We start from the raw sequence: 18,576 nt of genomic DNA, 5'->3' as shown, positions 1-18,576 counted from the left end.
CATTAAAACCTCCTCTTAGTCAATTCCAACCTGTTGGGAACTGGCATTCTGCTGACCCTACCCCAGAAGCAGCCACGGGGCCCACCACAACCTTCTGTCTATACTCTGGGAGGACAAGCCTCTTGTGAATTCTGGTCATAGGTGGGGCCACAGGACCAGCCTACGGAATTTCCAGAAACAACCATATCCCAGCAGGGTGTTAATCAGTAACAGCCCCATGGGGACCACACTTTGGAATAACAAATATTTGCAGAAGGCTTTGGGCTTCGAAGCTCATGCCTCTTCTCTCTGAACAATCTTCTGTCACCAGCGGTCCAGATCTGGTAAGGGGTGGTGGGTGGCAGGGGCCCCTCCAGGGTGTGTGACGGGAAGGGTGAGGAGAAACGCTGCTCTCACTCTCCTAGTGGGCTTCAAGGAGAGGTCTCGGGGGCAGGCATCCTCTTTCAGCTTAGACCCCAAAGGGCTGTAAATCAAAGTTGGGCTCAGGGTGGCATAAAATGCATGTCAGCCGTAGATAGGAGGTGGCCAAAGAAATGGCTCTGAAGACTTGCTGTCTGTCGTCTACCACAGCTCACTGCCCAGGCAGGCGAGCCTTGTCCCACCAGGGCTGGAGAGAGGCAAGGGGGGGGGTACTTCTCCCCACACACTTAGAGCTGTGTCGGGTAAACAGCCCATTTCCTACATTTAGGCTCCCTGTGACCAGGGGTATCCTTAGCATACCTGATGGTGCCCTAGTCCCAGCAGAGAGTGAGCCACTGGGGACATCTTAGTTGCATTTACCTCAACCTCTAGGACAATGGCAATACAGTTGATCATAATATAATGAATGGCACAGTCCCAAAGGCAGGTTTTGCATCTGAGGGTGCAGAGGAATTTCAGAGAGGTAGCAACTGATAGTCAGAAGGTGAGTACGGTGCTGGAAAGCCACTGCCAGGGCAGGGTTAGCTTCCACGGGGCTGTGGTCCTGGGACATGGATAGCTAGTGTGTGCAACGAGACTGAGGGGGTTGAGCCCAGGTCTTGTCCAAGAAGAATCAGCTGTGTTTCCTGCAGCCATCCTGGAGCTGTGGGTAGAAGGATAGGGAACCTACCAGGAACCATGTACGGGAAGTGCAGGGGAGGAGGGGCTTAGATCAGAAAGCTCTGTGTGGGCATGCCTTCCTTTGGTCAGATTCTCTCTTGAAACTTCCAAAACCCCAGTCAAAGATGTCATACATCAAGGTCCTGAAGCTCAGCATGGAGGGACTGTTTGCTATGCCTCATGGGACAAATAATAAAGGCAAAGCCTGAAGCAGGTCAGTAAATGGCCCCACCTCCCACCTGATCCTGTTCTGAGGCCCACTCCGTAGGAAAGGGCCAGATTGGCCAGTGAGCAGAAACTGGGGGAGGGACCACAAGCTGCTCAAGGACCTGGCAGAGGACAGAACTCTGGGAGGAAGGTAATCCCCCCATAGACATGCCTATGGGCTCCAGATCAGCCTAGGGTATCGCTAACCTGCAGGAACCCAGGAAAACCCACACCTAGCAATGAATCTTTATTAGGTATTGAGATATTCTCTCTCCCTCCCCCCCCCACTCCACCCCCCAGGATGAAGGGAAGTGGCCCCTGGCCTCCACAGCTGAGGACATGAGGGCTGTTTTTAGCCTCTTGCTTCCTGTCCTCCTGGCAGAGGTGTGGCTGGCGGCCAGTTTGAACCTCAGCTCCCATTCACCAGAGGCCCAGGCAGACTTGGAGTCTCGGGGTCCTCAGAACCAGACTTTGGAGGAGAATAAATGGACTGTCTCCAGGGATGAAGAGGAAGGAGAATACTGGCTGAGGACTAGCCAGCAGCAGCTCTCCAATGAGACCTCAAACTTTGGGTTCAGCCTGCTTCGGAAGATCTCCATGAGGCACGATGGCAACGTCATCTTTTCACCATTTGGCCTGTCTGTGGCCCTGGTGAGCTTGATGCTGGGAGCCAAGGGGGAGACCAAAGTCCAGGTGGAGAATGGACTCCACCTACAGGCCCTGAGCCAGGCAGGACCCCTGATCCTCCCATCCCTCTTCAAGAGGCTCAGAGAGACCCTCTCTGGCAACCAGGAGCTGGACCTCGCCCAGGGTAGCTTTGCCTTCATCCACAAGGACTTTGATATCAACGAGACCTACCTCAATCTATCCAAGAAGTATTTCAATACAGAGTGCGTGCCTACAAATTTTCGAAATTCCTCACAAGCCAAAGGGCTCATGAACCTCTACATTAACAAAGAGACTCGGGGGAAAATTCCCAAGCTCTTTGATGAGATTAGTCCTGAAACAAAGTTGATTCTGGTGCACTACATCTTCTTCAAAGGTATTTTTATAGCCTTGTGTTGCTACAAAGCCATGAGAATCTGACCCTCTCTCCCTTCCCCTCTGGCCAGTGTAGTTAGCACTAAAGGATGCTCTGCAAGCAAGGGTTCTGCTTCCCAGGCCCAGCACACACTGAGGAGGGAAGGATGCTTTCCCCAAGGCCCCCACTCTCACCACTGCAGACCTATCTATAGTCCTGAGACCCCACCACCAACTGCAGACATGTGGTCCTCAGTTTCCACAGCTCCTCTGCCTGGTTTACTTCTAATGTTTGGAAGAAGTAGCACGGGGCTATTGAATGAGAAACTATCAGCGAGACTTGGGTTGCATCCCTACTCCCATCTTCTGTTTTTGTGGTCTGGGGCAAAATCTTTGCCCTTGGATTTGTTGTCATTATTATAGTGTGTGTGTGTGTGTGTGTGTGTGTGTGTGTGTGTGTGTGTGTGTGTGTGTGTGTAGGTATACCCATCAGTCAGAAGTGCTGGATCCCCCTGCAACTGGAGTCACAGGCAGCTGTGGGCTGCCCAATATAGATGCTAGGAACCAAACTTTTGAGTCCTCTGTACAAGCAGTATGTGCTCCTAACTGAGAAGCCACCTCCCCACCCCCCTAGTCTTGGATTTTTTTTTTAAATATAAAAACTGGGACTCTAACTTGCTATAGGCATAAAGCCACAAGAGCTGACATGTGCAAGGTACTGCACACTGTGCTTGGCGCTTGCTACCCACCACAGGACAGGAACAGATTGCATCTTTGTTCTTCCTGCCAGTCAATGTAGCTGGCAGAGTAGGGCCACTGTCTCCTTTCTTAAGGGGATGAAGGTGAAGGTTGGAGAAGCTAGGCTTGATCAGGGTCACACATGAATGGCAGAGGTTAAATGCAAAGGATCCCACGACCTCATAACCCCAATTTCTTCTAGCTCCAATAGGACACAAGGGATAATGTGCATGCCTCTGGTGCTTAAAGCTGTACCAGGAGACTCATGAAGCCCCGGGTAGAAGGGTCACTTGCCAGCGCTCCCAAATAGACGCTCAGTGTAGAATCATGTAGTAGCCTCTCCTGCTTCCAGAACCGCATGAAGCGATGCTGAGCTGGAAACACACCCCCACTGCCTGCAAAGTATATGTTTGCCTATGGGCATGCTGATACCATGTGATGGAGCTAGGAATCCATTATGCAGACAGCCATTGGAAGCCATCCACCAGGAAATGAAGTTTTGTTCAGATCCAGAACAAGGTGAACAAAGGAGAGAAGGGGGAGTCTTTGCTTTTGTGTGAGGTTCCATTATGAGTCATGGGTAGAGCTGAAGTTTGACCTTTGGGATATTTCCACACAAACTTGAAAAAGGAACAGCATTCCCTCTATCACTCGAGTGAAATCAATGTGTTCTGTGGAGGTTTGTTTCTTTAGGGGCTTTCTTCTGACTTATTCAGGGAAGTGGCTGACTCCATTTGACCCCGTCTTCACTGAGACTGACACTTTCCACCTGGACAAATACAAGGCAGTTAAGGTGCCCATGATGTACCGGGAAGGCAACTTTGCCTCCACCTTTGATACGAAGTTCCGTTGTCACATCCTCAAACTGCCCTACCAGGGGAATGCCACCATGCTAGTGGTCCTCATGGAGAAAACAGGTGACCACTTGGCCCTGGAGGACTACCTGACCATAGATCTCGTGGAGACATGGCTCCAGAATATGAAAACCAGGTATGATGCTTACCCTGCCCCTCAGACTTGCCATCCTCATGAACACTCCCAACAGTTTTACCTAATACCCTGTGGCTTACTGCCCATGCTCCCCAGTGAGCACCAAGCTTCTGCAGGCAGAAGCAACATCTGTCCTGCTTTCGACACTATCCTCAGCATCAATCCAGTGTAGGCCTAGCTTTACTGCTCATTAACTCAGCAAATGCAACAGTTTGCCTATTGAGATACCCATGGGTGCCATGGTTGTATCAGTTAAGAAGCCAGGCAGAGGGAGAGAAACAATACTGTGTAAGAGGACAGAGCACATCGGCAGGTCAAGGCCAAAGCCAGGGATGTTCTCACCTAGTGATGAGGGGTGAATTGCATGAGTATGTATGGGGGAAGAGTCTTTAGAGGCAGTTCTTGGATATAGCACAGCTGGTGGCTCTAAGAAACAGCAAAGTGGCCAGTGTGGCTGCAGCCAGTGGAGAAGAGGTGAGAGGATTCAGACCTCACATCACAAGCTCAGAGACCTGGGCTTTGCCTGCAGGACATGGGGACACAGAGGGCTCTGAACAGAGGCTCCAGGAGATCTGATGGAAGGGCCACACAAGAGCCTAGTGTTGAGAGCAGGCTGAGGACCATGAGGAAGCCGGTCAGAAGATGCTGTGTAACTTTAAGATGTCACTTAGGCTATGGTGGCAGCAGGTGAGATGACTGAGGCAGATAAGACTGGATCTGCCAGGAAGGAAGATGAAACTGATGACTAAATATGGAACAGGGTGGGAAGAAAAAGGGAGAGACAATGGAGGCTGGATCCTGGGGGCAATCAGTCAGTCAACAGTAGCTGTCGTTCTTGGCTTCGGCATCTCAGGGACGGGTTTACCACTGACTAAGAATGTGAAGGGAACAGGTCTGGTAGTGAGTTCAGAGCACAGTCCCAACATCTGGACTAGAAATGTCTCCCTGAGCTCTATGCAAAGAAGGCATGACCAGAGCTAGACCAGAGTCTGACTCTAGAAGTGACAATTGCCTGGCTGGGGTTAGGACCATGAGAGCATTTCATTTTTCTGCCATTTTTTTTTCAAGCATTTATGCACTAGCAAAGGCCTGAAACTTGATCCCTAACAAATGTTTGCTGACTGACTACATTTATGAATGAACACTTAGTAAAGTCATATCCTCTGTTATTTCCAGCCTGGAGCCTGGCCCAGCTGTGCAACAAAGAGAGATGCAGGGGAAGGGTGTATTTATGACATCAACTCTGATATTGGTTTATGTGCTACTCTTAACAGAACAAGAAAACTGAAAATCAAGATTAATTTGATGTAATTAGTAGCTTTTATTTATTTTTTTTTAATTTCTAAGCCAAATAACTCATATTCCAAATCTCATATCCTCAGAGAACTCACTCTGGGGAAAATAAATAACCTCAGGCCCCGGCTAAGACGGCAGGGCCTGTCCAAAGCCCTCTCTGCTTCCTTTGCCTGCCCATCTCCAAGTTCTCTGGGAATATTGAGATCTAGGGTGCTGGGTGGGGAAGAGCATGTTCCAGCAGTCTACAGGGATGCAGGTAGCAGCTGGGGGTGGTGGTTGTTGGGATTGCTTTTTAAACATAGGGAAATTGACATGGAGTCTGGCATTCTTTGCTAAGCAGCATTTTGGGTAGTGAGCTGAGAAGCTAGCTCCCTGGGGTAGACACAGTGATGTTTCATAGGCCAGAAGTATTTTCTCTGGGACAGAACACTACCAAAGGATCACATGAGCTATCCTCAGTCAAGCAGAGGAAATGCTCTTGAAGGAAGGATTACGCACGCCCTGGTGAGCCATTTCACCACCGGCTGTCTTTGTGCCACAGGAAGATGGAGGTTTTCTTTCCCAAGTTCAAGTTGGACCAGAGGTATGAGATGCATAAGCTGCTCCAGCAGATGGGAATCAGGAGAGTCTTCTCCACCTCAGCTGACCTCAGCGAACTCTCAGCCGTGGCAAGAAATCTCCAGGTGTCCAAGGCAAGTCAGGGGCTGTGCTGAGGCCCAGTCCTCGGCATGCAATACCACTGAAACCAACACATACTGTGCAAACCATGTCACTGTGATTAAGTATCTAGCCATAGTAGGGAATTCGACTCCAGTTCTAACAACTGTAGCATTCAAACCAGGTGTTCTAAGGACCCCAAGCCATGCTACTGCTCAAGCACCATTTTAAATAGGTTCTCATTGGAAGAGCTCCATCCCTCCTCCCTCCCAAGGCCTAGGGAGGCATCTGCCCCTCATACAATAGGCTTTTCACCCATCAGTACCTGTGTTGAATATCGAAAGCGTTCATGAATTAGCATGAAAGGAATCCCTGGTCATTAGCGGGCCCACCTCCCATGCCCTGTGATAGACATTCCACCTCCTCTATAAGTAGCCCCAGAGATCCGCTCATTCTTCCGCTCCCTGTCATTCACCCTCCTTCCTGTTCTTCAGACAAGGAACTCATCCCTTCTTTGAAAAGCAGCCCAATACACAAACGGCTGATTATTTTGCAGCATGCTGACTGGTAAGTTCTCGGACTCACACTTCTTGGTCCTGCTTCTGAAGTACTGAGAACAAACCGATTCAACTTAGGTAACAGTCAGCATATACTTGGTGCTACTGCTGTTGGGGCCAAGCTGGTACCTCCGGAAGATATTTTGAGGTGTCTGGACATGCCGGGTCCTTTGAGGTCCTTCTGGCGGGCAGTGAAGGGGAAGCTCATGTTTAGCCTTCTTGCTAGCTCACACCAAATCTCGAGGGAAGCAAATCTTGGTTCTTGCAGCGATCCTGTGCACTGCAGTGAAACTAGTTAGCATTCCTAGCATTCCTGTGTGCATTACGACTCTCTCCCTCACCATACAATCAAGAGGTTTGATTCAGATTTGCCAGTATCACTGTTAATTATGAGAGATTTAAAGCGGTAACAGGTACGTGGGAGCCAGTACAGGGTAACCCCAGTCTGAGTACAGGTAACCAGGGTCCAGGAAAGCACCACAAACCATCAGGCTTGCCCCCAGGAAATGCCTCAGAGCAATTATCAGGCAGCTCAGGGTGCCTTCCAGGACAAGAAGCTCAGCTTAGGGATCAGCATCACAAAGTACATGCTCAATAAATACTTACGAGATGCCCATGTGCTAAGCCAGCTCTCCCGGTTCCAAGCCCAGAATGCATTGCACAGAGCCCACAGAGCCCATAGCCTCCTGGTATCACTTTGATTTAGGAGGCAGTCTCAGGTACAATCTCATGCACCTCTTAGCAAAGAGAGGCTGCAATGCTGAACCCCGGGAACATGGCTGGGTGGGCAGAACTACTGTGGACGTTTTCTGTCAATTCCCACTTCCCACTGTCACACAAACAGTCTTCCATGTCCTTTCCTTTTCTAGGTCTTACAGCAATCAGTGCTTGAGGTAGATGAAAGAGGAACCGAAGCAGTGTCGGGGACACGGTCAGAGATTGTCGCTTACTCCATGCCTCCTGTCATCAAAGTGAACCGGCCTTTTCATTTCATGATCTATGAGGAGATGTCCAGGATGCTTCTGTTTCTGGGCAGGGTGGTGAACCCCACTGTCCTGTGACTCAGGCGTGTATAAGCCTCAGTCACAGCAGCTGCTGAGCCAGAGGTGTGGGAACCACAGGATGCTGGTAGTGAATGGTTAAGGATGTGCCCTCTGCATCCAGCCAGTTTGTTGTGGCTGTTCTCTGATCAACACAGAAATTAAAATGATATCTGTGCGATCTGTCCAGAATTTTATACTTGCTCCAGAGAGCCTTTGCTGACTGACTGAAGACTGGGTAAGGAGAACCCTTCTCTGCGGCTCGCATGCCTGGACTTTGAGAGCAGTAGGTAGGACAGTGGATGTGGAACAAAGTCTCTGGGAATACATGGACATTCTCCTACAGGCATGTTTTCCCTTTCTATTTCTCCCTTGTGCTAAATCAGGGTTTTATTTTAGTTTATCCCAGAAGTTTTCTCTCTTTGTGTCTCTCTCTCCCCCGCCAGTCTCTGTCTCTCTTCTCTTTTCCTCTCCTTCCCCTCCATAACTCACCCAACCCCCTCTCTCTGAAAGAGATCCACAACATAGCTCTGGCTAGCCTGGAACTCTATATAGACCAGGCTGGCCTTGAACTCGGAAACAGTTCACCTGTCTCTGCCTCCTGAGTGCTAGGACTAAAAGTGTATGCCATCAGGCTCCGCGTTTTTTATGTACTGTAATATGTTTTAATTAATTACAGAATTCTTTCCTTTTTAAATAAAATTAGCAGTGAATCCCCCTAGTAGCAATGTCTGGCTCCAAACCCCCACTCGTCTCCATGACACATCTAGTTTCCTGTCTCCACCACAGGAACCACAAATCGTGCAGTTCAGTGCTTTCATTTTACAAGGAAACAAACAGGCCTGAACTAGGGCCACGTCCTGACTTTCATGAGTGACAGCACTTTTCCTCTGTGCACTCCTGTCTTCATTAGAGTTTACATGCGTGCATATAAATACATATACTAACAATGACCTTTTAGAATTGCTTTGGGATAGCGATGAATTCAGTCTCAATTATATTCGCTGTTTGCCAACAGAAAGTATATGTGTTGCTCATCGATGATTAAGGAAACATCTTCCAGAGCTTTTATCAGGAGGGGGCATGACTATAGTGCCCACTGCACATGGTCAATACATCAAACCTTATATCTCAGTGGGAGGGAACGCTTGCCCAAGGCCACTCAGTGTGACCACGGTAAGCCAACCCGTCTCCTTCCTGTTCTAGCCTCAAGTCCTTGTCACGCCATCTTCCCTCTCTAGTCTCTCAGAGACTGTTGACCAATGGGCTGCCTTTGCCTCACTCACCCACTGCAGTCAAACAAAAGGCATCATGGACTTTGTCCCAATATGAAAGGAAAATGAAAATACCTCTAAGGCATTCTTGGGCAATCATTTTCTATCTTATAGAAATGAAATAAGATGGTCATTTGGGAATAATCAGAGATTCCTGAATGGGGCTAACTAGACTCAAATGTCAGCTGTGCTGACTAAATACTTCATTGCATTTTCTCTCTGCTGTCTAATATATAAACGCATCTAACGTTCATTTATTTATTAGTTACTCAATGACTGTATGTCAAGAGTAGCATGAACAAGAGGCAGTGTCAAGGGACAGTCTAAACCACATGTCCTCACCTCAGTCTTGACATGAACTCACTCTGTAGTCATCCAGGCATTAATAGATGTTCATTTAGGATCAGAAAACTCTGGGGCTTAGGAAGAGAGACAAGCAAGGATGGATCTAACTGGCATTTGTAGGTACTTGTGTTCAGTTATGTGAGTGGGCTTATAGGGAAATAGTAGGAAGAGAAATTTTATATTTTTAACAGATTTATTTTATGTGTCTGGATGTTTTGTCTGCATGTACACCTGCACATCAGAAGAGGGCATCCTATCCCAAGGACTACAGTTATAGACAGCTGTGAGCCATCATGTAAGTGCTGGGAACTGAACTTGGGGTCAGAATGAGGAATTTTAAAAGAGGGTTCTGGCTCTTTCCTCACTTGGAGATGATATCTAGAAAAGGGAACCTATGGGCTATACCATACTGAATACACAGGGCCAAAGCCAGTGCCAGGCAGGCTAGCACTGCAGATGGAGCAGGGCACTGTCTACACACCGTTAAAGAAGATTAGGACTTCTGACACAATGAAGATATCAGTGGATGTTCCAATCCACTACCCATTTGCTTTTAAGTCTTCCTGCATATTTGTTTCTGGGGTACAATTTTAATAAAGATTCAAATTTTTTAAAAGTTTTTAATGTTTGTGAAAAAATACTCCCAAAAGTAATTTTGAATAACTGCTTTAATTGAGAATTTAATGCCTAAGCAATTGACTTCCAACTTTATAAGCAGTGGTGACTCTTCTCTGTCAGAACACTTTCCCCTTATCCCACATATATAACAGGAATATAAAAAGCTTATGACTGCTAAGTGTATTATTTAACAATCAAATTGAAACTCTCTATTTTATCTGGAGTAGACAGTCAATGTCGGCTTTTTGAACCAGAGTACTAAAAATACTGATGCCCCCTTGATGCCCCCTTGTGCACAATGAACTCTCCAGACCACAGCAGAGTCAATTCCACATCACTAATGCCAGGAGCCATAAACTTGTGAAACTTGATTTCCTTATGCAGGACGGTCAAATTTCTCGTGGCTACTAGACTCTCACTTCTGACCTGACTATCTTTGATGAAGGGTGTTATGAGTCCCTAAAGAGATATGAGGAACGGAAGGAGTGACAAAGAAAGAAGAAACAGTAAGCAACTGTCCCTGAGCCCTTCCTTAATGGTTGACACAAATACGCTCCACTTGCTCATTATGTAAAGATGAACTGCCTTCTCCTTACAGAGTAAGAACTGTAGGAAAGTATTTCAAACTTTTCTCACAAGTGCTGGTAGCTCATTAACCTCTGCTTTATTTTAAACAAGCTCATTATCCATTTCACATTATAAAAAGTAACCACGCACATGTATGCATTCACAAATTAGATCATCTTTATCATACATCAATATATCTTTAAAAAAACAAGTATTTTATGATATCAATATAGGTATATGCTGATTGCATTTGAAATAGAGAAGCTGACAATAGCTTCATACATTCTATCTCAGGAACTGACATTGTAAAGTTAAGGACAATCTATGTTCCACAGGCAAATTCTGATGGAAGTATTAGCATTAGTACAAATGGGTGCTGTTGACATAGCATGAGCATGATAGCTTGGAATAACAGCTGATTCAAACTAGATTCATCATTTGAAATTAAGGACGGTACAATCCAAAATGTAAACAAAGCATTTATAAAAGAATTTTAGGAATTAAGGAAATCATCAACCTATCATTTTAAAGGTATTTTTGTGGCTAAAATTTTCATGAATCGTTTCAGATTTTCATGGCCGAATCTAGACTGGGGTCATCTAGGTGCTGACAGTATCACAGAATCCCAGGACCCATGACACCACAGACAGTATTGGTTTGACTTGTCTGCTTGGCTTAGACAGCTCTGAGGAAATACAGTGTCTTCCTTACCTCCCGTGTGCTTGCCCAAGTAACTACCCAAGGAGCAATCAGCTAATCCAGACAGCTATGGAATTTCTCAATTTACAGCTGAGAATAACCAAGAGCCAGCCTCCCACAGACACAGGCACATCTCTCCTGCAGTCTGAGCACACACCTCAAGTTGGAGCTCAATTGCACTGCACTGGAACACTGGGGTTCAGAGCCCACACTAAAACATGCCATACCTCCTAGGGAATCTAATTCCTAATAAGGTAAATTTCACATCAGCTGCATGGTATTCCTTTGTCTCTTCCACACTTAACAAGCCTGGCATCACTGGAGCCATCCACCGTCACAATGTCCGCTGACTGCTTGCCTCCATCACCAAGCAGTTGACTTAAGGATTGGATTTTCTGGATTTTCTGATGAAGGAAAGAAATAAAGAGGAAGGAGAGAAGGGAGGGAAGCAAGGAAGGAGAAAGAGACCAAAAAGAAAATGTAAAACAATTGTCCATATAAAGTAAATAAAGAAATGTAAATATGCTACTCAGAGAAAACCTACAATATGAGAACTATGGTAGAGAGGAAATGTACTACACATTAAGAATCATTCAGGATTACCCGTAAGTATCAAGGACCATCCTGCACACACTTGCTACCATCCCCTTCAATTTACATATAACTTTTCCTACACCTTCGATTTTGTATAGTCATTAAGGAAATTACACAGGCATATCAACTGTCCAGCCCTGGAAGACAGAAGCTATGCTGCACACTTGTACTCGCCTTATGACACACTGCTTGTCAACACCAGAGCTGCCCTATGGTAAAGCAGGGGAATGTCCTGCACAGAATTTTCCTAAGAAGTAAAAACTATGCTAACGCTTTCTGCAATCACTTCACAGGCTTATTTTAAATAAAGAGGACTTTTTTCTTTTCAATTTGAATATGACAGTCTCTAAATTATGGATAATGCTTCACTGGAAAAAGACCAGTGTAGATATCAACTACCCATCCAATTAATAGGCATGTTAGAACCGTGTGTGGGAAGAGCCAGGGGCTGCACTGCCAGGCATGTGTGAGGAAGGGGCTATACATGCTTGCAAGCATTCCTTCAAATGACTTGAAAAAGGTACAAACTCTGAGTTCCCACTGGCCTTTATTGTAGATTCATTTTGGTAACCATCAGTTGTGCCAGAAAATAAGAAATTCATTCTGCATAAAGGAAAGATATGCACAGCAATCAGTCAGAACAGATAAAATATCTGGAATAAAGGAAAGCTACATGAAAAAGAAGTCTTTTCTTTAAAAAACAAAACTAGTTACAACAATGCTACCATGTTCCTCGGAAGTTCAGGGCAGAAGAGGGTCTATGGTGAGAGAGAAAGATCTCAGGATATGGAACTGACCTGCTATGGGCCAGACCTGCTATTTGACAGATGTGCAGAAGCCCCAGAGCCCTGCAGGCTCACTAATGAACAGTTAATTTGCTCCTACTAGAGTGGGTACATGGTTTGAGCCCAGAGTACTGCAGATCACGAACCCATGCCACCTCTGTCCCCAGGCTCTCTTTGGAAAGAACACCATTCGAGTTAGCACCACTAGTCTGTAATATCCAAATCATCTGTTGCTATGATTAATTTTGGAGCATTTAGTCTCACATTCAATCTTTAATTTTGAATTCTGAATGAAATGGGGTACACATATTTCCAATGTACATACAAAATGGCCAATCGGAATTGAAAATAATTATAACACAACCAGTTCCTAAAAGGAACTCAAGCCAGCCAGAGAAGAGTTTCCAGAGAAAGATGCAGGTGAAAAACTTTATTCAAAAATGTGAGCTAGGCATAATGAAGTGTACTTGTTATCTCAGAATTTGGGAGGCTGTGGCAAGAGGTCTCAAGTTCTAGGCCAGAGTGGGCTACATGGTAAACCCTGTCTCAAAAACAGAAAGGAAGAAAAGAAGGAAGGAAGGAAGCAGGACGGGAAGGAGGAAGAGAAGAAGGAAGGAAAAGAACGAGAAGGGAAAAGCTCATGAACTTAGGGGAAATCTGAATCTTGCTAGTTTCACTGTCATTTGAACAGCTATAGCCATATTTAGGCAACCGTGCAGCAGTGTTACTGTGATGATTTTCAGGGTATCACTCTTTTAAGTGTTCAAAAGAAACAAATTCAAACAAGAAGCAAATAGCACACAAAACAGAACCATGGGGAAAGGAAACAGGCCCTTTATAACTTTAACTTCAAAGAACAAGTATTATCTACTAGTATGTTCAGCTACTGGGTCCCATGCTGTTGTGGCACCTCCAAGTGACATCAGCTATAGCCACCTTTCTGAATGCCAGGTGATCAGACACTAGGTAGGTATTTAGATACCTAGTAGACAACGTCTCATTACCATATGTTAACATCAGGTATCTCAGACACACTAGCATAGTCAAGGCTCTCACCTAACTACCTTCATCTTACAACATTCCCTCGGCAGAGCCATTTTTAGTTCTTTGAAGTGTGGAGGTGGGAAGGAAGGTGCCCTGAGCCAAACAGCACAGTCAGCAGTGGAAATGGTACTCACAAGGTAGCCTTCCGAGGCTGGACATCTTTAGTTCCACTACTCTTTGGATCAGCTGTGTTACCTGTCCCACGGGAAGTACTGGGCAAGACAGGGTTAGGAGAAAAGGAAGCTGGAACGCTATTGGCATTTCGAGTCCGGAATGAGTCATCTGGAAGTCACATGTGGAGAGGGAGAGGTGTTGATACACTCAGAAAGATGTTTACCAAGGAGAGAAGACTCCAGATGGGGAGCTTTTTTTCTTATAATGTAAATACAGTAAACTGTACTAATTAAGATTTGGCATGTGTATAATCCACTGCCATTACCACAATCAAGACATGAAAACATGCCATCTCAAATGTCCCCTTGGGCCCTTAATAATTCCTCCTCTTTTACCTCCCCTTTCCCCCTTGCTAAAGATTAGCCTGCATTTTCTAGGATTTTTACATAAAAAGATTCATACAGAATATGCCGTCAATTTTTTCTTAGTACTGAGATGATAAATGGACTCTGCTCATCTTGCTTACAAATTACTGGAAGTGTCTGTCTCTGCTTCAGTGGGCCCCTCGACCGCGGTCAAGTATCCTACCATTAGTCCTTTCCTCTATGATCCTGCCATTAGTCCATCTCCTCTCTTTACAAGTGTTAAGCTCTGAGTCTTGATGTGGTTTTAGAAAGTAGCACATGGTCAAGTATTTCCTGAGCTGCTGGGTTTTGGTAGCACTAAAAGCCTATTAAGAGAAAATGGTTGCATCCTAGCCAAAAAGAATGGAATCTGCCTCTGAATGGAAGCACACCATTGTCTGCTCCCTTAATGGTTAATGTAGTTGGGCAGATCAGTCACCTGACCAAGGGAGCATCACTCAGGAAGCCATGCTTATAAGAGCTACAAAGAATAATTATCCTTACATGAGATGATGTAGTTTTCTTCCCAGAATTCCGTCCCTGGGATCCCTCTGAGGTTCTGTTGGTTCTGCCCAACTTCCTGAGGTCTGACTCATAAAGGCCTAACTTTTCTTTTTCCTTCTCTCCAGTCTCTTCCTCTCAGAATCTGGCCAGAGCCCCAGCACACTGTCTCTGGTATTTTGGACTTCTTACTCCTATAAATCACCCCTCCACGCATCATGGAGGCTTGTCTACCTCCCTGCCTTAACTCAGACAGCATGGTTTCCTCTTTTTCTCTTCTCCATTTCTATTCTGGCAACTGCCAAGTTTGACAGCTTGTCCTGTTGCTTTTCTCTTGAATTCTAATGGAACTATCCTCAACTTTCATGTCTGTTTATAAATTCATTTATTAAGACAACTAAGAACCCCAAAAGGGAACCTCAATTTCCCCAGTGACAGGAAAAAGTTTATTGCTTAAAGACTTGATGAGGATACACATTTAAGAAAAACATCATGGGGCTGGAGAAATGACTCAGAAGTTAAAAGCACTGGTTACTCTTCCAGAGGACCTGGGTTCAATTCTGAGCACCCACACAGCAGCTCACAACTGTAACTCCAGTTCCAGGGGATCTGACACCTTCACACAGACATACATGCAGACAAAATGCCAATGCACATAAAAAGAAATAAATTGAAAAAGAAAAAAAACACTGTACTTAGAATTAGAAGAATGTATTGTTTAAAGAAAATAATACTTCATTAAAGTAGCCATTTTTGGAAGAGTGTACACCGCTGCTTACCAGTTAGTGAAAGCATGGCCGTCCTCACCAGCCCTGAGACAGTTGGCGTGTGAGCTAAGGTGGAGCTTTTACTAGAAAAAAAAAGTGATGGAGTTAGGACCTAAAACCACACTTCTCAGTCTTAGTTACCTAACACTTGGGGGTTTTAACCTTGTTTTGTGAATGCTTCCTTCTACTTCTTATGAAATATGCCTCTTGCATTTATTTTTTTATATCCATGCTTCCAAATATATCCTTTCTCATAAATGATGGATAGATTCTATGATATTTTTATGTAATGTCAAATAGTCTTCCTACAGTGCAAAGAGACCTATTTTTATACAAATAACAAGTACCTTCTATTTTTAGTGTGATAATCTTTACAGAAGGAATTGACAAATTGCCAGCCCATATAAGAATACAAAATTAATTCTGATTATAGTGATATAAATATTCCATGTAGATAAATGGGGTGACCACAAAGTAAAAACTCCAGTTAAGAATGAACAATTGATAGCACATACCTAGCACACTTGTCTAAATTGCCATATTTTGCATGAAATGCTTGATTATTAAAAGATTGGCTTCGAATCAATTTGGATTTCTTGATTTCTTTGCCTAAAGCAGAACAAAGCAAAAATACAACTCTCAGTTCCCCCTTAATCATTCCAACCCCCAAGTCTCCCTCAGACCCCACCATGTCTGGAAAAACCCAGGTGGATAAAGTTTGCAGTCTGCGGTCTGAGCTGACTGCAGTAACTCGCATTCAAGCCACCATGAAGGATAATAGAAAAACTACTTGGAATAGCTAAGGACACACTCAAAGTGAGAAGGTGTGAAGGCCTAACAGGGATGAAGATCTCTACACAGACTCTGCCCCACCCTTTCATCACAATATTCAAACAGTAGACCTCAAGAAAACTAGAATGTCCCCAGGAATTTCATGCAGGAAGGAGAGAGAGGCTAAATTCCTGGACAAGAAATTTACAGTCTGTCAGGTGACCTGACAGAGGAGACAATGATTCAATGGCAAAGAGGACTACTTGTTAACCTTGGCTGCTCAGATATGCATAACTTTACCCTCTAATTAAACCTTGACCTCATAACAGGGCCCTGAAAATGGACTTAGCAGTGAGGGAAGGGGGAATGTCACTGGATCTTTGTTCCTCTTCCCAGTGTGTCCACACTGGATAAATCTCCATTTTTGCTTTCACTATTGGAAATATATGGACACTCTAGAAATCATATATGTAATTTCAGCAAATAAACCTGTGATTTGACTTTGAAAGCACTATATAAATCATGAAATAGAATGAGTTCTTACTTGTTGATGGAGTGCTAGAAGACGGTCCAGGAACAGAGACAGGGATGTTCTTGGGCAGGCTCTGTATTGGTGTCCGAGACTCTCTGCCTAAAATAAACTCTGGTTTAAGTTGTGTAATTTCGTCTGGCTCCTGTAAAGTCAGCACTATTTCCCAAATACTCTTACTTTATATATTCCAAGTTCCAGTCTCGACTATTGAGGATCAACTCAAAAAACTGACATGCAAGATTAAGCTTTCCTTCCAGCAGCTCTGAGTCTCTTACTGTTGCCTCCCTTTTTATGGACTCCTAACGCCTATATCATATTAGTCAGCCAATTTTCAAAAATAAAATTTTCTTTAATGCAAAAAAGTAATTTTCCTTACCAAATTAAAGCTCCACACAGTATTTTGGGATACAAAGATAAAAAGTTATGATAGCATTGTTGGCCCAAAGGTCAAAAGAATGGAATCTACCTCTGGGTAGAACCTGGGTCTGTTCCCTTAAGAGTTAATCCAGTTGGGCGGGTCAAAAACCTGGCTAAGGGACCATCATGCTTCAGGAAGGTGGATTTGCCTTGATAATAATGGAATAATGATCTCTTTAATGACTTAACTTTCCTTCCCAGAACTCCTGGCTTCCTTGTAGCTCCTTACAGAGAGCTGCAGGCATAGCTTCACAGGTCTGCTTTGCTCAGCATGCTTCCCTAATGCTTTGGGCTTTGCTCTCTCCAAAACTCCCCTCCCCACCATATACCTTCCCCTCTGCCATTCCAGCTTAACTCTTTCTCTTCTCCATTCCCCTCCTCCAGGCAGCTATAGATGAACAACTCACCTACTCCCAGGTTGTTCTTGAGTTTCCTTTGCCATGTATTCTTAAACTACTGTATTAACAAGACTCAAGAAGGGACTTGGCTTTCCCCAGTCACCCAACATTAATCCTGTAATGGAGTGGGAAGACACAACCACTTACGTTTCTTCTCAAAGTTTTTATCACTGGGGGACCTCCCATCGCTCTGATGTTTCTCCTTCTCTAGCTGTTCCTGTTGGGATATAGGGTTGTGTTACAGGTGCAGCTTGAGAGCTTCTTCTAGGGAAAATGACTTGTCTTTAGAGATAGAAATATACCTCACAAAAAAATGCCTTTTAAAAATGGGACTTCCCAACTGAGACGAACTTGTGGAATTCAGGTGGAGAGAGGAAGGAGTGATGAGCAAAGGAATCAAGACCATGCTGCAGAAACCCACAGAAACTGCTGACCTGAACAAGTGGAAACTCATGGACACCAGCCTGACAGCTGGGAAACCAGCATAGACCGAACCAGGCCCCCTGAATGCAGGTGTCAGAAAGCCCAAGTCTAAGGGGCCTCTGGCAGTGGAACCAGTATTTATCCCTACCTAGTACACAAATGGGCTTTGGGAGCCCATTCCCTATGGAGGGATACTCTCTCAGCCTAGATACATAGTAGAGGGCCTAGGTCCTGCTTCCTGCCCCAAATAATGTGTCAGACTTTGATGACCCCACATGGGAGGCCTCACACTCCATGGGAAGTGAATGGGTATAGATATGAATATTTGTTTTGGAATGGATTTTCATTTATTGATACAATTTAAGGTCAATTTTGTTATGTGTATATTTCTCCTCTTGTTTTTTAGGTATTGTATTTAATTTAGTACAGATTTTAGATAGTTACCTACAATAGTCAAAACTTATAGTTAGGTGAGTTAGGTTTTCTAGATATGTAGAGATGTATTTGAGATAATAGGCATTCTTCAAACCTTTCAAAGACCTACAGAATATGGCATTTAAAATGGTTTAGGGTTTTTCTTGACAGTGAGACATAAATGCTTCTGGCAATACCACCTGCACCAGAAAGGAAGATGGAAGATGGACATCGAAGAAACTTGTTATGGAGTTTACTTCCAATATGGCAAGACTAGCCATTTGGACAAGATACTACTCTTGTCTGGACTGTTTGACTTTATGC

The 18,576-nt window shown here is 44.7% G+C and overlaps 2 protein-coding genes across 2 annotated transcripts in view; one reads left to right on the top strand and one right to left on the bottom strand.

Annotated features, from left to right (window-relative positions):
• Window positions 1-1,592: 1,592 nt before the first annotated feature.
• Window positions 1,593-8,160, top strand: Serpina10 (serpin family A member 10). Its single transcript, XM_051196537.1, has 4 exons — window positions 1,593-2,329; window positions 3,762-4,035; window positions 5,873-6,023; window positions 7,415-8,160. Exons 1-4 carry the CDS (start codon window positions 1,627-1,629, stop codon window positions 7,604-7,606), a joined length of 1,320 nt encoding a protein of 439 aa, XP_051052494.1. The 5' UTR covers window positions 1,593-1,626; the 3' UTR covers window positions 7,607-8,160.
• Window positions 8,161-11,184: 3,024 nt separating this feature from the next.
• Ppp4r4 (protein phosphatase 4 regulatory subunit 4) overlaps window positions 11,185-18,576 on the bottom strand; it is an 85,328-nt gene continuing 77,936 nt past the window's right edge. The window contains exons 20-25 of the mRNA XM_051196536.1: window positions 17,563-17,632; window positions 16,613-16,699; window positions 15,813-15,906; window positions 15,310-15,380; window positions 13,646-13,793; window positions 11,185-11,492 (exon numbers count right to left, since the gene is read on the bottom strand). Of these exons, the coding sequence (XP_051052493.1) occupies window positions 11,468-11,492; window positions 13,646-13,793; window positions 15,310-15,380; window positions 15,813-15,906; window positions 16,613-16,699; window positions 17,563-17,632 (495 nt within the window). The 3' untranslated portion in view covers window positions 11,185-11,467. The remainder of the gene's footprint in view (window positions 11,493-13,645; window positions 13,794-15,309; window positions 15,381-15,812; window positions 15,907-16,612; window positions 16,700-17,562; window positions 17,633-18,576) is intronic.

This window comes from Phodopus roborovskii, unplaced genomic scaffold (assembly GCF_943737965.1).
Source record: "Phodopus roborovskii unplaced genomic scaffold, PHOROB, whole genome shotgun sequence".
NCBI classification, from domain to species: domain Eukaryota; kingdom Metazoa; phylum Chordata; class Mammalia; order Rodentia; family Cricetidae; genus Phodopus; species Phodopus roborovskii.
The sequence above is the reverse complement of the archived record's forward strand: the minus strand, read 5'-3'. Positions and strand labels throughout refer to the sequence as shown.